At 42.0% G+C, this 24,850-nt stretch overlaps 1 protein-coding gene and 1 pseudogene across 1 annotated transcript in view; one reads left to right on the top strand and one right to left on the bottom strand.

Annotated features, from left to right (window-relative positions):
• The window catches only part of PLCXD2 (phosphatidylinositol specific phospholipase C X domain containing 2), a 62,702-nt gene extending 38,508 nt beyond the window's left edge, over window positions 1-24,194 (top strand). Inside the window, exons 2-4 of the mRNA XM_059687881.1 lie at window positions 3,321-3,781; window positions 10,041-10,282; window positions 17,588-24,194. Of these exons, the coding sequence (XP_059543864.1) occupies window positions 3,321-3,781; window positions 10,041-10,282; window positions 17,588-17,747 (863 nt within the window). The 3' untranslated portion in view covers window positions 17,748-24,194. The remainder of the gene's footprint in view (window positions 1-3,320; window positions 3,782-10,040; window positions 10,283-17,587) is intronic.
• On the bottom strand, window positions 2,255-2,634 carry LOC132229277 (small ribosomal subunit protein eS25-like; annotated as a pseudogene).
• Window positions 24,195-24,850: the final 656 nt, after the last annotated feature.

The raw sequence follows: 24,850 nt of genomic DNA, 5'->3' as shown, positions 1-24,850 counted from the left end.
GACATTCTTTTTTTTTGTTAAATTTATCGGGGTGCCATTGGTTAATATGATCATACTAGAGGCCCCGTGCATGAATTTTGTCAGGCTGGGCTGGCCAGGGTGAGGGGCTGAGGGAGGTTTGGGGGGGGGGGGCGGCAATCGGGGCCCAGATCGGGACGGTTGGCTGCCACAGTGCGTGTCATAGCGACCAGTCGCTCCTGTCGTTTCGGTTGTTTCGTCGTTCTGGTAGCTTGGCTTTGATAGATAGATAGATAGATAGATAGATAGATAGATAGATAGATAGATATGTTTCAGGTATGGATTTCTGTTACAAGATCCATATGTTGCACTGTGTGCCCACTACCCAAAGTCAGATCTTCTATCATCACCATATGTTAGAACCCCCTTCACTACCCACGCCATTTCCTCTGGCAACTATCACACTGCTGTTTGTGTTCACAAGTTTCAGTTTTATATCCCACATATGTGTGAAATCATATGGTTCTTAGCTTTTTCATCACTTTGATCTGCAGATTGCATACTTTGTAAATATTCTGTGTGCAGGAGGGGGGAAGACATTTTTGTCCTGTTTTTTTTTTAAAAAAAGAAATAGTTAAATAGAATTAAGTACCAATTTATTTCACTCTATGTGAGGCAAAAAGCTACCTGGGGGAAAAAATAAGTAGACAGTCAAAAGCATTGGCAGTAGTTAAAGATGATGGCTGGTTTTGACGGCTGTGGGCCTGGGTAGGACAACTACTGTAAAACATGCAGCAAACAATCTGCTCCATCGTCCTGTCCTTTCCTGTCAAGGGGAGGGAGTGGGTGGCTCTGGACACAGGATGTCAGAAAGGAAGAGAGGAAATGGAAAAGGGAGCAGAGAGATAAAGAGAGACTCTGTGTTCCCAGTGCATATGCAGGCCCTCCCTCTTCTGTGGGACAGTCTGGGCACCGTGTGTGTCCCTGTGTATACAGAAGTGGTCCCTGAGGCCCCATCGCGGTCACATTGCTGCACAATCCTCAGCTGAGGAGAACAGTGTTGGAGGTTGTTAGCACATCTCCCTCTGGAAACGAAACTGGCTCAGCAGCAACAAGACAATTCCAGAGGGGATCTGTCCCTCCTCCCTCGCTTGGATAATGGCTGTTCCCTGATACCCTCCCTGGCATTGCATTGCACACAGTCCTAAACAGCTGAGCTGCTAAGATGATTTAAAGAGAAGAGAGAGTGGGCTGTTCACCGTGTGTATGTAATGTATTCATAATAAATCTCTCAATGAGGAGGTATAAAGATTTCCTGTTTTTTTACAGCCAAAGAACAGCCAAAGGAAGCAGAGCATTAGGCAGGTATCCAGTGAGTGTCATGAACAGAAACAACCAATATGGGAAATCCAGGGGGGGCTTGCTCCACATTTCTGGTAGTAACAGCATTTTTTTACCTGAAATATGATAGTAATTTTGTTGCTTGCAAAATTGGTTTTGCCTAATGATTGGTAAATATATTTTTTCTTAATAGTTACTGGATATTCTCCATGTTCTGGAAACTACATAAAAATAAAGCATTGCTTGTCACCTTTTTTTTTTCCTTTTTCACTTTATTTCTGAGAAGATAAAATAGTAGAAGATAAAGCCATCCCAGAATGATTTATTTTCAAGAAAATTGAAATAATAAAGCAGAAACAGTAAAGTTTTGTAAAGTTCTCTATATGTTTTTTTCTTTTTTTGCGGGGGTGGGGGTGAGAGAGAAGGGGAAAGAGGGAGAGAGGGAAGCATTGATGTAAGAGAGACACATCAACTGGTTGCCTCCCATATGTGCCTCAACTGGGACCAGGAATTAAACCTACTACTCTTCAGTCCACAGGCCGACACTCTAACCACTGAGCAACAGTGGCCAGGGCAAGTTCTACATATTACATATGAAATGCATACTTTGAGGTTTAGTAAAACCGGTAACATAATCAACTAGTGTGAAATAAGCATTTTAATTTGTTAAAAGATAATTTTCACCTTAGAAATATTTCCCCACTAAAGCTAGAAATGTGTCTATCATGGTCACTTATACTTTATAACAATAAGCTCATCTCAGGCAGAGGATGGGGACATGCTTTTGATCATTTAATAGCAGATTCAGCTCATTAATAGATGAGTTGAAATGAAGCCATATCACTAACCCATGTTGAACTTTGCAGAATGTTTATCTCATCTGTCAAGAAATCATTCCTATGGACTTTTTATTTAATAAAGTTTTATTTCTCAAAATGTATAGCTGGTGGGACCTGTTGCTCATGCATCTTCACCAGCAGCTAGGACATCCCCATCCTTGGTGTTTCTGGTGTAAATTACTTGAGCTCTGTGCTTTGCAGCTAGTTTAATAAGTCCTTTACTGTGGAGCTCCTGAAGGGCTGCCCTGGCCCAGGCACCACAGATATGCAGTCTCTCAGAGACAGCAGCTGGCTATAAGCTTATAGTTGGGAACTTCCTTACAGAGTTTGTCATATGTTGCTTCGTCAAACAAGACTAGGTTATTGAGCTTGTCCCGAACTGTGCCTTTGGACCACGTCTTCTTTTGTTCTTGCCCTCAGATTTGTTCACTGGGTCTTTGTCCTTCTTTGCCAACTTTTCAATATCTTTCTTCGTGTTGTTGTCCTTGAGTGGCATAGTGAACTTGAAGAGCAGCTGCTACCACGGCAGCCTCGATAAGATGTCCCCTACGGACTCATTTTACAATAGTAAAATAGTATTTACAAAAGCACAAAAAATAGTCGGAATTTTTAAACAACTCTGCCTTTCCTAGAATTTAGATGCCTATCCCAGCATTGCTGAGATGGACATCGAGTTTTCATATCCTCTGTTTCAATGGCTATGTGAATGACGTTGGTATGCCACCATTAAGCACTCCTCTGTGAGGGACACTCAAGCCACCTCCAGTTTGTCTCTGTTATGAATATTCTCCAGCACACATTTGTTTTTCCAAAATTAGTTTATTTCCTCAAAATAGCTCTCCTGAAATGAAATTACTAGATCAAGTGCTATGATTATTTTCAAGCTCCTCTTTCCAAGCATATTTCTAAATAGCTTTCCAAACAGGTATTTATTCATTTACCTTACACTAGCAATATATGAGGATTACAGTTTTACACCAGGCTTAACAAGCTGCTAAATGCTGCATGACTTTTATTTGTGCTTATTTCATTCCTAGAAAGCATGAAAAAATTTGCAATTATTTGTTTACAATTTTTTGGTGTGTATTTGTCTCCTAATTTTTGTTTGTTTTCCTACCAATTGGCATATTTTTTGCCAGGTCCAGTCTCAACTGTTTTCCTCACCTTTATTCCTCTGTGTAGGCTCTCATGATTCATTCAGCTACTGGGTAGATGAGAAATCCCCAGTGGGGCCTGACCAAACCCGAGCTGTCATGCGCCTTGCCCGGATCTCCTTGGTGAAGAAGCTAATGAAGAAATGGTCTGTGACTCAGAACCTGACCTTCCGAGAGCAGCTCGAGGCTGGGATCCGCTACTTTGACCTGCGTGTGTCCTCCAAGCCAGGGGATACCGACCAGGAGATCTACTTCATCCACGGACTTTTTGGCATCAAGGTCTGGGATGGGCTGATGGAGATTGACTCGTTTCTTACGCAGCACCCCCGAGAGATTGTCTTCCTGGATTTCAACCACTTCTACGCCATGGATGAGGCCCATCACAAATATCTGGTTCACCGGATGCAGGAGGCCTTTGGAAACAAGCTGTGCTCGGCTTGCAATGTGGAGAGTCTGACCCTGCAGACCCTGTGGGAGAAGAAGTGCCAGGTAGGAGAACCGAGATGAGTGAGCAGGACTGTTTCTGCCTCTTCTGTATCGCCAGTTGTAAGACAGCTCATTGCAGGGCTCTTAGTCTAGAAGGCATAGATGGTTTGGAATATTAAACATACTCACACAAGCTCCTGGACTCCAGGATAGCTTCAAGGGCTTCCCTGGCAGGGATGAACACCTACCAAATATTTAAAACTTTATGGCAACCTGTTTGGCATCTAAATTGACTTTGAATGGCCTGGCCAGAACCAGCCCTAGCAAAGTTGTGAAATGAACCAGTTGGTCATACCATTTTACTTTCTCCCATAAAGTCCACTTTTAACCCCCCTGTTTCCTCTCAGGGGCAGTCCCTTCCATCCTGCCTTCAACTCAATGTCAGATCATTCCTGCCAAGTACTGATTGATAAGTAAAAACATCAGCTGACAAAGGCATGTGAAGTGATCATTTCAGGTGTGTTAATATTTTAAAAGGCCATCTTCACAGAATTTGGGTCATAGTGGGAAAGAACTAAGAAAGGAAGAGCCCATGGGAGTGATTCAGGCTTGGAGACTAATCCTCAGTTGCTTTTGCTGAGAAGAGTCCCCAAACCTAGACCCAGGAGGCATATACCCAAGAAAAGGAATGTGGGCCTCAGATATATTCTGCTCTGATCCCCCCAAAAATAGTAGATAGTGGGAAACAAGAGCTCCAGGAATGGTCAGCTTCCAATTTAGACTCTCTTTAAAAAGAAAAAAAAAAGTACTTTTGATTAATAATTGCTCACTTGCTCAGATACATTAACCAAAACATCTTAAAGAGGCAGTTATTTTTTAACTTATGGAAGAGCTTTTAATTAAAAATCTATTAAAGATTATTCACTTGCAAATACGTTTTGAACACCAAGTGTGTGCTAAGTGAACACCAGTCTAAGCACTTGGGATAAATTAGTAAATGAAACAAAGATCCTTGTCCCTTAATGGAACTTTCATTCAGGTGGAGGGAGACAGTTCATAGATAGTAAACATAATAAACACATTCCATATAATGCAGAGAGTGGTAAGAGCCATGAAGAAGAAAGGTGAGCTGGTGAGGGGAGCCAGGGTTCTGTGGGCTGGAGAGTTGGTCACAGTTTTAAATAGGTCTGTCAGGGCAGCCCTCATTGCAAGATGGCATGGGAGGGAGTTAGTCACGTGGACATTGGAGGAAGAGCTTTCCCAGGAGAGGAGCAGCCTGGCAGAGCCCTCAGCAGGAGTGTGCCAACATCTTTGAAGAAAAGCAGGGGGCACTGGAGAGCAGAGCCAGCCATGGAGGAGGTCAGAGGAAGAATGGCTGAGTGTGTGGGCCTGTGGCGCTGCAAGGACTGGGCTTGTACTCTGAGTGAAGGTGTCTGAGCACGGGGGGCTGGGACCTGACTTAGTGGTAATGGTCTCCCTCTGGTTACCAGGAAGAGACCAGGAATAGGGGAGGGGACGAAGAGGGGAAACCAGGGAGGAGACTGTTGTTGGGAAGTGGTCAGATTCTGAACTTATCAGAAGGGGGAGCCAACAGGGTTGCCTAATGGTTGAGGTTCAGGGTGTGAAAGGAAGTGAGATTCTAGGATAACTCCCAGGTTTGACCTGAGCAATTGGAAACACTGGATTGTTTTATATACTCATAAAAGCGCTTAAGTCCTTAGACTCACAGAGGCTAATGAGTTAAGTCTTAGTATCTGTTAAATTTATCTAAGCTATTTTTCCTCAGAAAAACATGTGTAAGTGATGGTTTGCCAAATATTTACCACACCCCTTCCTCCAAACCTGAAGTTTATATACATTTAGACTCACAGGTCTCATTTGGAGAGATTTTTTTTTAACCCCTGTGGAGTCTCTCTCTTACAATATTAAATAACTGGTGCCCCAGTGCATGGATTTGTGCACATTGAAAGGAAATTAATTAGAAGGTAGCCAGCAGGGCAGGACTGGGCGAGACAGGCCAGACATGCCCTGGATCCAACCTCCTGTGGTCCCTCCCTGGCCAGCTGCACCTGGGACAGGGCTGTGGCTTGAAGGTCATCTGTGGAGTGAGCCAGGTCCCTTCAGCAGGTGGGGTCCCTTGACCTGGCCTGCGGGGATCGGGCCAAAACTGGCTCTCCCACATCCCCTGAGGGGTCCCAGATTGTGCGAGGGTGGTTCTCAGGTGACGCACCTCAGAATCAGGCTCCCTCCTCTCTGGTTCCAGGTGCATCACATGAGAACCGCTGCTGCCAAGTCACCGCAGCTCAGCAGCTCCTGCATTGAGCATCTTCCCCCTGGTGTTCAGTGCATGTCATAGCTATCATTCAGATAGTTGCTTAGCCTTTTATATATATAGATAGGAATAGCAACAACAGGAACAGCTAACATTTAGTGAGCCTTTACAATGTGCAAAGTGCATATATTAACTCATTTATCATTTCAACTACAGTATGAGATAGGTATTTTGTTATTATTCTCTCTTTACAGGTGAGAAAACTGAGGCATAGTGAGATTAAGCAAGTTGCCCTGGAGAACATGTTAGTGAGTGAAGGAGCCAGGATTCCACTACAGGCTCCCCAGAGTTCCCTCAGCTTTTCAGGCTCCCAGGCTCCCAGGAATGCTCACACATCTTGGTGATTTTCACAACTGGTGTCATAGACTATGCTAATTAAACACTCTTTTTATTGATGCCACACCACATACACTAAATTGTTATGGAATCTGTAGTAGGAACAGGAGTAATGAATGGTGTGGACAGTGACTGTCTAGCAATACAGTGATGATCTATCAGAGTTGTTAAGTATGGGCTAATCTGTATCCTCCACTACAGATATGCCTAAAGACCCTGTGATGGCATCTCAGGAAAAGGGAGAGTGTCATCAGTTTGAATTCTAGACTGTCCCTGTCCCCCTTCCTTTCCAAAGTTTTCCCTGACAGGTTTCTCCTTGAAAGCAAAATGAGACAGCAGAGCCATCAGTCATCCCTCCCTGTTGGGCAGTCCCCTACTGGTGGTTAAGCTTTAAGTATTCATTATGTAATGAGCTGCCTTGCATGTAAGCCCCTGAGTATTTTATTACTACAATTTAATAGCAAGAAGTGTATCACCATTCAGTCACATTTCATTTACTCATAAGCAGTTATATCACCACTCACAGATATATATTTGTACATGAGTGGCTATGAGTTTTCAGGGTATAATGAATTCGAAAATTTAATCTACAGATTGGCAGTATTTAGAATCTTACTGCAAAAGTAAGAATACATAACACTAGCAAAATACAAAGCAACTGACATACAATTACAAGATAAAATGGCCTCAAATGTACTATACAAAGAATGGGGTTTTTGTAACCAATCGATTGAAAAATAGTACATAGTATACATCCATATCCCAGGGGCCTCAGAAAGGACCGATCAGAATAAGATGAGGTCAATGAAGGAATAATTCTCAAAGGAAATGATATTTTAAATCTGAATCTCAAGAGAAAAACAATATAATTGCTGAGCTGGATGAGGAGAGTATCTCAGAGAAAAATACAGCAGAGTGAGGGGGGAGGCTGATGCAAACACAGGCCCTGGACAAGAGTTGCTGCCCCTGAAAATCTGTAGAATAAAAGTTGGTGTGCTAGTCCCACCTCCTACTGTAAATAGAAATTCTCCTGGAACCTTTAGGATCAAATCACTCAGGAAGGCTCTTGAGGAAAGGCATAAAATCCCTTTCATGTAATTGGTACTTTTTGCATCTTTTCCAAGGCTAAGGAAAGAGCAGCACTGCCCTCTCATTCCCTGGCATTCCTTCCAGGGGCAGGCAGCCTGGTCAGTGATAGGAAGGGCCCTGTCCAAGGGTCACACAGCCCGCCTCTCCCGCAGCCCGTTCCATGGGCCAGCTTTCCTCACTCAGGGACACTGGAGACCCCAGCCTTCCAAACCAGCTAATTACCCCGCCAGCAGGAAATCCTCCCCGATCTCCCAGACAATCTGCTTACAGTGAGCCTGTGATTAACCTCATTAGCACATGTGTTTACCACAGACAGCATTAGCAGTCAGTCAGACATTACTCAAAACCATTACAAACAAGAACAACCATTAGCCTGTTCAGGGCTCTGGCCCTGGCACTCCTACTGTAGGCCTCCAGGAGCAGTTAGCCAGGCACCATGGTTAAGAGATAAAGGCTCACAGGAAACAAAACACACATTCAGAGTCCTTTGTGGGTGCCTGGAGGATTATGCTCTCCGTCCAGCTACCCGAGGATTGCAGTCCAAGGAGTGTAAACAGCACACTGAGTTCCTCCAAGCAGAGATCACTGTGCCCTGAGGGGGGGAATATGTTACTTCTAGAAACCTAAGCAGCAGAGCTCTGAATTGGGACAACCAAAATAGCAACTCCCTGTCCCTCAGCTGCGTCTCAGAAACTAATTAATGCTGTAGATGTGGCTTGCTAATTATTTCAAAATCACCACCATCCTGAGAGGTCCCACTGGAGACCCGCGCCTCCCAGAAGTCTTCTTCCCTGCCTAGGGTACGTTCCTGCTCCCTCCTGGGAAGGGATATTTCATTCAGAATCAGTACGCACAAGTTCACTGTGTTGATCTCAACTCCTAGAGCAGGGGTGGGCAACCTTTTTGTGAGTGCGTGCCAAAACCAACAAAATCTCTGACTCAAAATTCTTCTGCGTGCCAACCCTAATTTTTTGAGAACATGTTACGCCTACTTGATACCTCTTAAGGTGTACATATGTAAAGAACCTTGAAGAAATAATAAAATTCATTCGAGTGACAAAAACACAGTATATGATGATGAAAAATACATTTATTTTTTAATGTATACATGTACACTGATAGTCCGACAGAAAACTTTATGACTCCATTTGATATTATCAGTGGAACTTTTGCTGCTGCATCACTGATGACAGAGATTTTACATCAGGTTTATATTTCGTGACCTTCAGAGATATGCACAAGCTACTTCTTTCATCTGTCAGGCTACTCCTATTATGAGACTTAACAAAATTCATCACTGAGAATAAAGATTCACAAGTGTATGTGGATGAAACCAAAACACTGGTCGGATCTAGGAAGGCAGGGAGAGTTAAGGCAGATGCATAGAAATTGCTCTTCCCTTCTCTTCTCCCCAATCAATGTCTATGGTCTTTAAGATAACTTGTTATGTAAAATTATTTCTTTATCTAAGATGCACCTACACTGAATTTATCTGAAAAATTAAAAAGTCGATATTAAGAAAAAAATTGTAAATGGAAGATTATAAGAGAGGGTTTCGCGTGCCAGCAAAAGTTACTGGCGTGCCAGGGGTTGCCCACCCCTGTCCTAGAGCTCAGTGCCAATTTCATGAGCATTTGAGTCATGACTTGTAATTTCAGGGGTTCTCCGCCTGGTGTGAGGAATATAAGAAGTTGGTGAATTTAACTGAAAAGTATATACCCATAGATTATAGATGCAGTCACCCTCAGAAGTATTGGCCCTGTAACTATGACTTTATCCCTATAAAAATCACATATATCTCCATATCACACATCAGCTATTGCAGATATCTTGAAATATCATTTATACTCATCATTAATTCAAAATTATGGACCTTGTACTTACCATAAAATATTTTTATTTAATATATTTATTATGAAACACATACATCAGTTTATTACAAATTCAATTAATATATTCATAGCTCTATTTCCATCTTATTGATTTCTTTTGTAATCCTGTCTATTTTATTTTATGCGTTCATTTAAATCATAGCCTGAGAAGGGGTTCAGGGTTTTACCATACTTTCAAAATGCTGACAAAAATAAAGTTAAGAAGAGGCAGAGCAGCATCGAACAGACTGTCAAACTACAGCGGAAAGCCCAGGGAGAGGTGTTGGGGGGGGGGGGTTGGCAAGAGATCAACCGAAGGTTATGCATATAAGCATAACCAATGGACACAAGACACTGGGGTGTAGGGGAGGCCGGGGGAATGTCAAGGGGGGGGGCGGGAAGGAGACATATATAATACTCTTTGTAATACTTTAAGCAATAAAACAAAATTTTTAAAAAAAGAATCTTTAACTCAGACTTATGCAAATGCTTAAATCCTTGCATATTAACTTTTCTAAAGATATATATATATATATATATATATATATATATATATATATATATATATATCAATTCTTGAATTTCCATGTGTTTATATTTGTTTGCCTTTCCTCCTAGCAATTGTGTCAAGCCAAGGAGTTGATACTCAGTTTGTTCATGATTTGCTTTACTTTTTCTGTTTTGGACATATCAGGTTCTTATTTTCTATCACTGCCCCTTCTACAAGCAATACCCCTTCTTGTGGCCTGGAAAGAAGATCCCAGCACCCTGGGCAAATACCACCAGTGTGCGCAAACTAATCCTCTTCTTGGAGACCACTCTGAGTGAGCGGGCCCCACGTGGCTCCTTCCATGTCTCTCAAGCGATTCTCACCCCCAGAGCAAAGACCATCGCCCGAGGCCTGGTCGGTGGCCTCAAGAACACACTGGTTCACAGGTAAGAATTTGCTCCCATCTCCAGAGTAAAGTTAATTTTTTTAATGTATTTTTATTCTCTTCTGAATAAACAGCAGTAAAACCATACAGTTTGAAGATTTAAAATACTGCAAGAGAAAATACCTTATTTGAAAAAGCTGTTCATTTGAGGTAGCTTGCATTAACTGAGTCTATAGGAGTTCTAAATACTTTATTAAAATGTTCATATTACACCATAAATACGTTCTAAGTGTTGATGCTAAAGTATAGCCCTTGAAGCCAACACCAGCCTGTTCACCTCTAGCACGGGGTGCATCTTGTGCTTGCCACTGTCCTCTTAGCTGTCCCAAGTACTCGCTTATGAAGCATTAAATGTGACTGCTGTGCTAGTGCTAGGGATTCAGAGATAACCCTTCAAAGATTTGGGATGTCCTTCCCCTTCCACAGTGACAATGAGTCCTAAGAAGCGGCTTGGGGTGCCACCAACCATGCTATAGCTTTAAATACTTCCACAGAGCAGACTCAATCCTGACTGTGCCATTAGGCAGGAGAATCTCCAGAAATTTTGTATTAGATTATGTTCTTTGTGCTGGACACCAATAGATGATAAGTGTTGTCAAGAAAAGGTTGCTTTCTGGCTGGTGTGGCACAGTGGTTGAGCATCCACCTATGAACCAGGAGGTCATGGTTCAATTCCTGGTCAGGGCACATACCCAAATTTCAGACACAATTCCCAGTAAGGGGCATGCATGAAGCAGCCGAACAATGATTCTCTCTCATCATTAATGTTTCTGTCTCTTTCTCTTCTCTTCCTCCCTGAAATCAATAAAAATATACTTGGAAGGAAAAAAAAGGATCATATATATATATATATATATATATATATATATATATATATATATATGCATGTGTGTATGTCTATATACATGTATATGTGTATGTATGAAGAGACTGTTATAAATATATTTGGATGTAGGGTATCCTTTTCAATCCAAGCTGAGGAATCTAACTTGCTTAGGTTACAAGGGATATTTGCAAAAATCACTTTGGTTCTGGAGTTCCAGGTGGTGAGCATCAGAATTCAGACAGTGAAAGATTCATCCAGAAGCATGTTCCTATTTGCCTGTTTGGCTCTGAGTCTGGATAGCATGCCTTCAGGTAGCAGGAGTTCACCTGGCAGGAGTGTGGGTAGTGAGAAACACCGGGACTTCTCTTTCTCGGTGGCAGCTCCTGGTGACATGGCCATGAACAATACCAGAAACCCCTTTTTGTGGGTCTCTACTGAGTCTGGACTGAATCGCTTGTGCTGAATTTGGAAAAGAGCATATCATAAACTAGCAATATATTTCTGAAAGATCCAGAATTATGAACTTTCTTTTCTATAATATATTTTCACTTATCCATACCATTTCCCCCATGCCTTTGATAAATTTGTAGACTAACATTATTTATTTATTTATTTATTTATTTATTTATTTATTTATTTATTTATTTATTTATTCATTTAACAATGGCGGAGAACCTAGGAGCAGCTAGGTCCACAGATACCAGATGCATAATGCAGTCTCTGCCCTCGCGGAACTTACAGTCCATCGGAACAAATAAACATACACATTTCTATCAAACAACATGAAAATCACTATTATAAACATCTGTGCGGAGAGCTGTACTAATGAGGAGAGGGCATATTTAAAAATAAGGACAGGTTACGTTTGTATACTGTGTTCTGAATGTACAGTACCCTCTTGCAGATGACTTCGTTTCATTATTAAATCCAACCAGCCTCTAGGAGGGCACATTGTCTGGGGCACATGATCATCCCCATTTCAGGTGGGGCTCAGTAAGCTTCCATGGCCAGGACCCACGTAGCTAGTAAGAGGCAATGATATGTCTCAAATGGGGAGTGCGTATTGCTGGACTGTAGCCCTTTTCAGTGTTCAGCATTGACTTGATGTAGATGTTTCAGAACCCCGTTCTTTTCTGCTCCACTGGCCTGTGATTGTCTTACTAGCAGCACCTGAATATGATCAGATCTTACTGGTTACAACTACCAACCCACGGAGTCACAATATTTTTCATATTCATAAATTCCTAGAGTTTTAATCTGGCTTCAAATGAAGCACACGGCTCTGTGACTTAGTGCTAACGATGGCGGCCAGTGCCCAAAGCCAAGGCACCCTGGCATGCCAGAGCCCTTGCCTGCTGGTGGCAAGCAGATGTCTCCGAGACGGAAACATACTCGGGCATCTCGACTCCATCTGGTCACAAGAATATTGCAGGGATACACCCTGCATTCCTAGGCTCCACATCATCTGAAGGAGGAAATTCAGCTGTGGTCAAGCGTTGGTCCCCTCACACCAGCACGACCTGCGGCTGGCATTTCCTCTGGGCTGTGGGACAAGCCTAGGAAAGAAGCAGTTGGCCCAGAGCCTGCCCCTGAGTGCAACACTGGAAAGTCAGTCCTAACTAAGGCACACAGGAGTATGTCAGACTGGTCCCGGCACTGGCCATCAGCTTAGCCAAGAGAAAGATGACAAGGCATCTTTCTGCTTTGGTTCTTGAGTTCCAGGTGGTGAGCATCAGAATTCAGACAGTGAAAGATTGTCCTACAAATATAGAGGTGGTATTCACAGCAGAGAGTTAACTGTCCCCCCCCCCCCCGGACTGTTAAGTGAATTTCAGACCTAAGATCCCATTTCCTTGGTTCATTACTCTAAAAGGAAGCTAAGAATAGAATTCCAACTAAATTTCTATGATAGTTTTCCCTAGATTGTTAGACACCTTGCACTTCCACCAAAATGAAGTGAAAGGAATTCTTGCCTATGCCTGAGGACAGAACAGCCATGGGACTGTGGACGTGGATGGGAACAAGGGCTGAAAGCAGAGGCCTGAGGTTCAAGCCTGACTTGGTCCCTGTACGCCCTGAATCATGTTCCCTGAAAAGTCAGTGTTGAAGCCCCAATAGCTACAGTGTGACTATATTTGGAGACAGGCCTTTAAAGAGGTGATTAAATTAAAATGAGTTCAGTTAGAGTGGGATCTAACTCAATCTGACTGGTGCTTTTACAAGAAGGGGAAATTTGGACACACAGAGAGACATCAGGGACGTGGGCAGAGGGAAAAGGCCATGTGAGGACACAGAGAGAAGGGAGCCATCTGCAAGCCAGGGAGAGAGGCCTCGAAGAAACCCAACCTGCCAACACTTTGACCTTGGACTTCCAGCCCCCAGACTATGAGAACATACATTTCTGTGGTTTAATGCCACCCAGTCTGTGGCATTTTCTTATGGCAGCCCTAGCAAACGAATGCAGCCCCTTAACAACAGAGAGGGCTTTGACAACTTTGCTGAGGTTTCCTCACCGGTTAAATGGGGTTAATAATACCATATAATATTGTAGAGTCTTCACATGAAAATGCCTACTACAGTACCTGGCACAAAATAGGTACGTCATCCTATTGGCAGGCAGATGTCTCCCTGTGTACGGAGACCCAGAAACACGGTGCAGGGGGCCTCACGGTGCAGGGGGCCTCACGGTGCAGGCGCCTCCAAGTCACAGGGAAGTTCCTAGCCTCCTGCCCTGCAGCCCAGGGGGTTTGGTGCCCACAGTCAGCAGCGCCTGACTCGGCCTGTCCACTGACCTCTCATCTTGGTAAATGTCGGGAGTTAAGAAAAGAAAGCGGCTCCTCCTCACGGTGGATTCGACAGTTCCCTTTCGTTGTACATAACCCTGGTTATTTGACCCTGGCCTTGGTTGACACCTGCAGCCCGAAGCTGACACAGAGCTGGTTGTCATCTGAGACTGCAGGTGCGTGCCTTTCCCCCATTTCTCTGCCCAGGTTCCAGGGATCCCTGGAGGTTTGGCTCTGGCTGGAGTCAGCTGGAGTTGCCACCGAACCTTCAAGTCTCATTTCCCCAGGATAACCAGAAGATGGCGCCTGCATTTCATACTTAAACATCCACGAACTTAAAAAGTCTTGAGTGGGTCAGTGTTTCTGTGGCCCTCGTATGAGCCATTGTGTATTCCAGATCCTTGTCTCTAAGAGCAGACTGGATTTGGGGCCCTTCAGTCTCAGGCCGCAACATTTTGCCACGTAGGTGACAGGATGTGACAATCACATCAGGAAAGTTTCTTACCCCAGCACCCAAATGCCTCTGCCTCACACTGTACCATCTGTGATTCCTTCTCTTTTACTGAACACTTAGCTAGTGCTTGACTATGTCCCTAACACAGTTCTAACCACTTTACATGCAATTAATTCTCAAAACTATATGAAGTTTAGGGGGAGAAACTGAGGCACAGAGAAATTGAATCAGTTAAGGTCAAATTGAGGTTATTATGTTGCCAGGAGTCCCAGTTAAAAAATGGAAGTGCCCCTATGATGGTGGTATATTAAATCAGAATTAGTGAAGAATATAAAAATATAAATCAATTTATGAGATGTGTTTTTGCCCATTGCCAACTGTAGCGCCCACTGAGTGAGGGAAGAGACATGGGCTGTTTCTAGCTGTCATGACAAGAGGGAAATAAAGAGGAGAGGGTCAGAATGCTGCCATGGCCTTGATAGGTCTTCTAGGAGAAGAATGAAGTCATGGTGTGTATTCAAAGAAGGGAGGGCAGCTTTGAGGGAGCAAAGGATAGGAACTGACAACCCAGGAGAGTGTCCCCACAGAAGAGAAAGGGGCCCATTAAGACAATAAACTTCACTTATTTTCCATTTTGGCCTAGAGCAAATTCTTCCTAATCAGTCTCTTGTTTCTTAACCAAAATATAAGCCCTAATCTGTATCTTCCTTAAACCGTTTTCAACATACCGAGTATGTAGCGAGCTATTTTTACCATGATGCAAAACTATGATGGCACTTCATAGCTCCCTTCTCTCTACCTCCCATGGAATTTTACACTTACCACTAATATAGAAAGTATCACATTAAATGGTCAGCATTGTTTACGTTACTAGATTATGAGCTTCTTTGGCAAAACATTCTATCGCATAGAAAGCCCTCAAACTATAAAATGAGACTGACAGATTGTTGTTTGTGAAACACTGAGTAAGCCATTGTCTATTACGAAGGCACACATGCTGCTGGAATGACTGTATATGCATATGGGAAAGGCGAGCCTTGACCCCTATTCATACCATAAGTTTTTAGAAGAAAACAGGAAAATGCCTTTGTGACTTGGGAATAGGCAAAAGTTTCTTAGGTTGGTCACAGAAACCATTTAAAAGAATTGATCTTAGACTTCATCCACATTAAAGAATTCAGCTCACTGAAATATTCCAGTAAAATAATCAATAGGCAAGTTCAGGCAGGGATATAATATCAAAAAATATATCTGACAGAAGACTTGTATCCAGATATATAAATAACTTATAACTTAATAACTAAAAGAAAAAAAGTAAAAAAAAAATTGGACAGAAGATACACAAATGGCCAATAAGTACATGACAAGCAGCTCAACATCAGTAATGATTAGAAAAATGCCAATTAAAACCCTATGAGATATCTTTACACACCCACTAAATGGAAAAGTTAAAAAGACTGATAGAATCAAATTTTGGAGAGAATGTGAAGCAACCAGACTCTCATACTTTGTTAATGGGAATGTACAATGGAACCACAGCTCTTTGGGAACAGATCTGGAAGTTTCTTATAAACCTAAAAGTAAACCTACCACATAATAGAGCAGTTTCACTCCTTGTTATTTACCCAAGAGATGTGAAAATAAATGTCCACTAAAAGACTTGTATAAGAATGCCCATTCCTAAAATTTTATTCATAAAATCCAAAAACTGGAAACAGCCTGTTTATCCACTGATAGGAAAAAGGATTAAAAAAAATTACAGTATATTCATGCAATGGTATACTATGCAGTTAAGTTTAAAAGGAACAAAGCACTAATGCATTCATCAACATGGGTGAATTTCAAAACCATTTGTAGAATGAAAGAACCTCACACACAAGAATACATGTTGCATGAATGCCCATTCCTAAAATTTTATTCATAAAATCCAAAAACTGGAAACAGCCTGTTTATCCACTGATAGGAAAAAGGATTAAAAAAAATTACAGTATATTCATGCAATGGTATACTATGCAGTTAAGTTTAAAAGGAACAAAGCACTAATGCATTCATCAACATGGGTGAATTTCAAAACCATTTGTTGAATGAAAGAACCTCACACACAAGAATACATGTTGCATGCCTTATAAGAAGTCCTAGAACAGCCAAATTTAATCTGTGGTAGAAAAAAATCAATGTAATTGTTGCCTCTAGGAGGACTGGGGGACAGGAATTGAAGGGGAAGGTACATGCAGGAACTTTCTGGGGTGCTGATAAGGTTCTAAACCAGTGGTTCCCAAACTTATTTGGCCTATCTCCCCCTTTCCAGAGAAAATATTACTCAGCGCCCCCTGGAAATTAATTTTTTTTAAATTTTAATAGCAATTAAACAGAAAGACATATGTATTAATGTTTCTACCTTTTTCGTAAAATATAGTAAAGAAAGGTGTAAATTAGAAACATTGAACTTTGAAATTATGAGACTATTGAGCTCAGAATAGAAAGGTAATACAAAAAAGTTAAAACAAATGCACCTGTGTCCATCACCGCCCCCCTGGATCGCTGCAGCGCCCACCAGGGGGCGGTAGCGCCCATTTTGGGAATCACTGTTCTAAACCTTGATATGGGTATGTGTTCTTTGTATACATTTGTCAAAACTCAACTGGTATACACTTAAGACTTGTGCACTTTACTGTATATAAATTTTATGTCAAAAGAAAACTTGTAAACAAATATGGAACCCTAGTTAATGATATGCATACTGAGGTGTTTTGGGGATGGGTATAGCCGTTAGCAGTTGGAATTTGTCAAAAATATAAGATAGATCGATGGAAAGATAGAGTGACAGATTCATGGATAGATATGTGATAAGCAAGTATAGTAAAATGTTACTAGTAAAACCTACATGGTGGATATGCTTATTGTAAATTTCTTTCAGTGATTTATGATAAAAAGTTTTATGATAAAAATAACCTAGTAATCATTAAGCTTTTGATATTAGTTTTTAAGGTCCTGTTCACATGGATCTCTTTGAGGTTACTATCCTCTTCCAGCACAGAAACCCTGAAAGTACAATTCTCTAGTGGACTAGACATCACTTTGTCCCTGAAAGAGATATGAAGCTTAAATGGACTAATTCTGGGTGCTCAAGTTTTTATTGGTATACTCTTGTTACATTAAGGGAAATGTTTTGTTTCTATTACTGGAGGAGTCCTTCTAAACTCTACTCTCTCTTCTCTCCCACCCAACATTCTCCCTGTGTAGGAACCTTCCTGTCATCCTGGACTGGGTAAAAACTCAGAAGCCTGGAACCATGGGTGTCAACATCATCACGTCTGACTTCGTGGACCTGGTGGACTTTGCCACGACTGTCATTGAATTGAATGACCTCCTACAGGAGGATAGAGCTTTGGCTAAATGCTGATTCAATTTTTATTTATCTTAATATTGAATCTTTTGATCCAGGCTAGAGTTCTGAAGGGTTTTCTGTTAGGATGGCCCCTGGGCAGTGATGGTGAAGTGAATAGAAGGAGAAGGAGGGTGTTTTTTCTTTTTCCCCTCCTCACAGGGCCATTTGGATAAAATTGAAGATCTTTTCATTGCATTTTTCCCAGTGAGACTTTTGAAAAACTTAAGTCCAAGGGAAGAAAGCATGTTTCATGAGATCGAGGCGAGGATTTCCTCAATGGTTTATGATGTTGAATGTTATATGGAAATGGAGTCTCCAAGATACATTGGGGTATTGTGTGTCCTCCCACTAGGCCTAGTTCCCTGTTGTCTTCCAGGATGTTGTGTTTGAGTCAGTGAGAAAACTGAACCAGAAAAGCATTCCTGGTCAAAAGAATGACTCCTTGCAGGTGTAGACTGCCCTGTGCGGTGGCTCTACTATCAAGCTTGGGTTTTGAGGGGAGAAAGGGCCAAACACCAGTTCTCTCTAGACATGTTGAATGTCAGCACTTCATCCCTGAGAGAGTAAGACATTTATCACCAAAGTATTTCAGCTACAAGCTGTTCTTGCATAGCTTATCCTTGGTAATTAGTCAACTTCATTCTTCAGATAAACAGTGCAGACTGCCGTTGGTGTCAGAAATGTGTTTCCCACTTTTAAAGCATTGATTCCTTTCTCTTTGTTTTGGCCTCTTCTTAAAAGTGAAAGGAACAAGGACCAGAGATATTTTCATTGTGGGGCCCAACAATAGACAGACATGCATGTTTATTGCACGCCAGATTTTTTCAAAAGTTTAATTCTGTAGCTTTTCCCAAAATGGCTGCCAGGTAAGCACCTCCATCATTTGGACAAAATTGTCTTCGGAGTAGGATCTTCAAGCCAGAGCTTGGAGTTGCATTTCTTTGTTGTCTGCCTTGGACTTGGGTCTATGCCATGGGACACAATGCTAATGGAAGGGAGCTTGTCTGTGACACCGCGGCGGCAGACACAGGATGCATGGAAAGTGCAACGGATTTAAGGAGGACACGCCAAGTGAGTTTGGAGCCATTCTGTAACTCCTTGAAAACAAGACTACCTCGGGGGACATTTAGGATGACTTGGATGTCGTCAAGTGAGAAATATCCAGTGTTGGAACATTTCTAGTTCGTGTCTTCCTTGTGCTGAGCCTAGTAATCACCACTGCATGAGGGCTTTGAAACTCACAAGGGGATTTTTTTTTATTATTGATAAGAGGTGCTTATCCATAAAAAGCTCTCTTGTGTTTTATTTATTCACTTATTTATTTATAGATTAAGTATCTTCAGTGCTTCTTACCTCATGAGCACTCACCAAGGAGCTTCCTGAACTTTCTCACCCAGGCCCGATGCTGCCATGGTCTTCCTCCTTAGCAGGACCATGCATCTCAGGACTGTGAGTGACCTGTGACTCTGCTGTAGATGTCCTGGCTCCTCAGTTAAGAGGGCAGACGGGGTTCGTGTGTGGGTGCAGTCCAGATCTGAGAAGCCACTCGGAAGCCACGCACTGGGGCAGATGATGAAAAGGGTAGTGAAGAACTCTCAGTTCTTGAGGAAGACCCTCCAGAAAAGGATTGAAAATAAAGCAGCCAGGAAGAAAACTGAGCATGGGAATGCGTGCACTTCGATGCTCCTAAGAACTGCCTGAGAATCTGTAAGGAAGTGTTAGCTTCCAGGTTCTAAAGGAGAAAAGATAAGCATGCAATCCTGGGTGGCTGTGTGCATGTATACAGATCGTTGGACCACCTCCCAGTAGTTTCCCATTTGTACTTTTCGATGCTCATGGCTGGATTTGCATGCTGCCTGCAGTGGGGGGTATCCTAGAGTTGCTACTAAAAGCACATGCACACCCCCAATTCTTGGTCTTCCAACCTTTACTCCCTGTGAAGGAATTTAAGCCCTGACCTTTAGCTTCCACAGCTTGAGGAGGTCATAACACAAATGCCTCTTCTGGGCATTAACTTTTCTTACATTTGAGCTCCTCTCCAAAGAGGTTTCTGAGATTTTATTGTCAAATTCTTTAGGACCTTCTATGGAAAGGAGTAAGGAAGTGAGTGCCCTCACTTTCTCCATTTCCCTTCAATTCTGATATTAAACTCCAGTGATGAGCTCTGAAATCCCTGGCCCACCCTCAGGGTTTTATTTGTTGTTATTGTTTCATTTGGGTCTTGTGTTTAATTCATGCTCAATTGCTAGGGACTAGATCAGTTCCCCCTCTTTAACCCTTTGTTACTTGGCAAAGAGATAAGGAGGCAAGAGGAGAATTCTTCTTCTCTGTTTTATTTGAGCCTCAGCTTTGTCCAGGTGCTTGGTGCTACGAGGCCAGGTGTGTGACAGGTGTCTGCACAGGATACCAGTGACACTCAAGGGCTGCTGACTGTTCAGTGAAATGTTTACTTAATTTTTTCCCTTTAGTTTTAAAATATATAGTTGCACTTGGGCTGTACCGTTTAACTGCACCGCAGTGTTTGCATGCTGAGAGAAAAGTCACCGAGCATGACAAAGAGCACAGCCCGCGGTACCAAGGGCGTGTGCATGGAGTCCCGCTCTGCATGGCGAGTGCAGGGGCTCGCTCCTTCGTGCTGCTGTGGGTGGCAGCCTGACTTGCATTTTGAAATCCTGTGCAGGAGTTCTGGGAGATAGGAGGAGGGGGATTATGTACAGTTCACCCTTGAGAAACACCTTGAATTAGCTAAATGTCTGCCCCAAGGAGGAGTTGCTCCATGTATGATAAGGGGTGTGTGCATTCTGCTCCTTGACAGAAGGCCAAGCAGGAGACTCGGTGGTGGGACAGACTTGAGTTCTGTGACTCATTCTGCCTCTGCCACCAATAAAAATGGTGACCCGACCATATCACTTATTCTCACAAGCTCTAGGGACCTTTCTGATCAGATAAGTTTATCTTATTTACTAGTACTCAGAATTAACTTCAAGGTCAGCTAAAAAGCTACTTGATTGATCCAAAAGAGGATGTTAGGATTCAGGGCCATGGTTATCCTGAAAAGCAGACTGAATTTTTTGAGGTCCCTGGACCATTTGCCACTTGGCCAAGGGGACCATTACAGGTTTCAGTTAGATTACAGCAGAGTTGAAAGGCTTGAGATGGAGCCTATTAGAGGTGCTGCGGTGGTTTCATGGGTACAGAAAATATTCTTAGGTTTGGAGAGAGAAGTCAAGATAGAACGCGTGAAATGAGAAATGATAGAAAATTAAAATTGTAATTTAATGGCAGATCTAAAGGGTCAAGCCAAAAAATATCATCTACCTTCTGTATCAGGCTCTCTAGTAGTTAAATTTAGTTACTTTCCTTAGTGCTGAGCCCAGACCCCTGCATTCTTGAGAACCATTAAGTCACAGTTTAAAAAAGGATTTTCTATAAACTCAAAGAAAAGCACAAGATTCAGGTCCCAGAAATGATCGATCTTCAGAATCCTAGTTTTCTTTCATCTCTTCATCTTCACAAAGTTTGTGTTTCTGTTCAAGAAGACTATGTGGTGGAACACTCCAGAGTTAAATGCAGTTTTGTGGTGAAACAGTATTTTCTATTTCTGTTTTTTCTGAATCTTACCATAAGAAAGTGCTCCACATCGAGACGTTGTGGCAACCCAACTCAAAGGCTTAACCCAAAGCTAAAGGTGGAGACGGAATGAAGACTGCAATGAAACCACCTGTTTTCCTGGGAAGCAAAAGGGCCGCGCAAATCCAGACCATCTGACAGAGTTAGTTCATGCTGCAGTTGAAGTTTTGTCACGTTCTCTCTTGGCTGACTGCAGATGTTTACTGTCAGGTTCTGGGAAACAGAACGGGCTAATGAATGGGGCACAGGCATGAGGCCCCCCTCCCCGGCCTCAGCAAGGAAGTGATCCTGAGCTAAATCTGCCTTGTTCTTCCATCTGGAATAAAGATGCCAGCCTGCTACTTTGGTGCTGTTTTGCAAATCTTGGTCAAGCAGCTCCCCAAAGCATCAGGTCTCTAATGGTGAGGTTAAATGCTATATATTAAGCAGGTGTACAGTTGTGATTCTTCTTTGTGTGCATATGTGGAGAAATGCTACTGGGGTTATTTCTCAAACGCTCCACTGTTAGATGGAAATTGTCTAACAACGGCGCCTTTAGTGATGTGAACAGTGAGATGAGCGGGGCTGAAAGAAATCTGCTGATGTGTATGTGAACACCTGAGAGTTGGGCTTTCCCCAGTGCACACCAAGTAGTCATGGTATGCCAGGAGGATGTGTATAGAAATGGTAACATCAAACTCCACAGTGAAAGAAGTTTGGTTTGTATGGCATAGAACATGGCTGTCCCTCCAAATTCCACTAACTTTCCAGTACATATTGGCCCTCTGCCTCAGACTGCTTCCTGCTATTTGCTGCCGTGGCTTTGTCACTCACACATGTTGTCTTGGGACACACAGGAGTGGATTGGTTGGGTGGTAAGTGATTTAACTGGAAGCTTTACCCTTAGTTCCAATAGATGCTAAACAGCTCTTTACTGCCCCAAGGTTCCCCAGCTTCCTGCTAGAAATAATGATGCTAAGGACATTATGTCACTGGTTTGGCCCTAACCCAGAGAACGCAGCACACAATGCCATGGTGTTGAAGTACCACATTCTTAGACACTGGAAGCACTCTAAGATAACTCCTTCTATCCTGCAGTGGACATAGTGTTCTAGTCTTTTCTCCAACAAATCTTATTCTTAGGGCTTTCCAAATTCATTGGTAAGCCACATCGTTTGGATGAAATGTTTTTCTTCTCTTCATTGGGAATTCAATCCCATAGTCTATTAAGACAACTCCATCAATGGTCTAGAGCCATTTTCTATTTCCTTCAAAGAATACCACTTTCTCCTCTTGTTTCCTGGCCATCCTCTGTCATCTGCTGATTACTGTGAATCGCAGGATGTTGGCAAAACTTACAGTAAAAGGCACATACACTCAACAATGTCCAAACACACTCTTATCACAGTGGTTTTAGCTCCTTACTCTTCTCAGATGCATTATCCAGCTCCCCTCCCTGCTTCTACTCAGTTACTAGAACTGTCCCTGATTGGAGCCCAGAACTTGGGGCCAGTACTTTATTCAGATATCAGGGGCTTGCCCCCAAGCTATGAGCCCAACAAGAAGCACAGCACTTTGAAAAGTCAAATAGGCCTTTGGCAGCTTTGAACATTTGCAGTTTTACATTTGTTATTAGTTTATAACACTAATAACACTTTAGTCATAAATCTGTAATATCAATATGATAAATCTTAGTACATAGTCTAGAGACAGTGGTACCTTGCTGCTATTATACTTACTAATTTATACACCAATTAATAAGTATTACATATAGATTGTGTTTGCATTACTGTATTGTGTATGCATATATATAGTATATATGCCAACTGTAATACTTAACCTCACTGATCAGCATTTTAAAAATTCAGTAGCCCCCCCCCCACCCTTATCCACAGAGGATATGTTCTAAGATCCCCAGTGGATACCTGAAACCATGGATAGTAATGAACTATATATGCTGTGTGTTTTTTTCCTACACATACATACATTTTCACTTAAAGGAAGCATTTTGTGGCTTCTCTTTGGCATATCAGAATTGCCAGCATGACTACTCTTACATTTTGGGGCCATTATTAAGTAAAATAAGGGTTACTTGAACACAAGCACTGCAATACTGCGACAGTCAATCTGAAAACTTAGGCTACTAAGTAACTGGTAGGCAAGTAGCGTGGACAGTATAGAGACACTGGACAAAGGGGTGAATCATATCTTAGACAGGATGGCTTGAGATTTCATCACGCTACTTAGAACTGTGCAATTTAAAACTTATGAATTGTTTATATCTGGGATTTTACATTTAATTTATTTGGACTGCTGCTGACCACGGGTAACTGAAACCATGGAAAGCAGAACCTTGCATAAGGTTGGACTACTGTACAGAGATTGTCATAGTGAAAGTAAGTCTGGTCAATTCAGATGATACATGAATCTGAAAATGTTCTATTAGATATTATATTTTGTCCTCTATGCTTGTTTTATATTACAGTGCATGCCATTAGCTAAACTGTGCAAAATAATAATAGTAAATTATACCAATTTTAAGGTTAGAATTAAAATTTTACATATATGCTGCTTGATACTCCGAAATGTATTTTGTGGCCTAATTATCTTATTCATACACATTTCACATGGCTTTTCTCCCCTAGGAAATAATTGTTCAAATATCTCCCTCTCCTGTCTTGTAACCTGGATTATACTGCTTAATTCAAACTAAAACATTGTAAAGCCAGATTACCTCATTTTAACTGTGAAAAAGTTCAATCGATATGCTGATATGATGTCATTTCTTTGTATTTGACTTGAACTACCTAAATAAGCTTAAACCTAATAATAAATATAAAACTGGAGCAGGCACTTCTCCTTTGTTTGTATGCACATTGTGTTATTGGCCATATAAATACTCAAGAGTAACTACTGGTCTTAGTAGTAGGGGTGGGGGCTTTACACCCACCCCACCAAATATCACCCAACACAATCCCTTCGACATGGTTGATTGTGTTTAACTGGTGAGTGATTTAGCAAAAATTAAGTACAGTCATGTGAAACAAAGCAGATAAATTCAGATGGCGAAAGAGAAAGTTGCACAATCACTGTATGCATTGCTCAGAGAGTGGGATCCATGCCACTGGTGGTCCGCAAGATGACGTGGGATGGAAGATGGCCATGTCCTTGCATAGCATTAATATAATTGCTTACTTACTCATTCTGGTTATCTAACAGGCATGCCTTAGCTTAGTGATGAAACCCTTCTAGCCCTTGTTTATCTAGCAAATACAAAAAAAGACAATAGTATCCAACTACGTTTATTATCATATTGTTTATATTGTGTTTATTTTGTGGTTACCGTCTCTTTGTAGAAGTGATCCTGGGTTTGTCAATAGTGATATAAAATTTCCTTTCAAAGTAAACGAGTTTTTTAAAGAGTCTATCTATAGAAGCTATGGAAGTGACCTAAGTGTAGGATCCTTTCCAAGCTGGAAAAAAAAATGTAGTTGATTCTACTGCACACT

The sequence above is a fragment of the Myotis daubentonii genome, chromosome 3, assembly GCF_963259705.1.
Source record: "Myotis daubentonii chromosome 3, mMyoDau2.1, whole genome shotgun sequence".
NCBI lineage: Eukaryota > Metazoa > Chordata > Mammalia > Chiroptera > Vespertilionidae > Myotis > Myotis daubentonii.
This window is presented reverse-complemented; position numbering and strand designations above follow the sequence as displayed.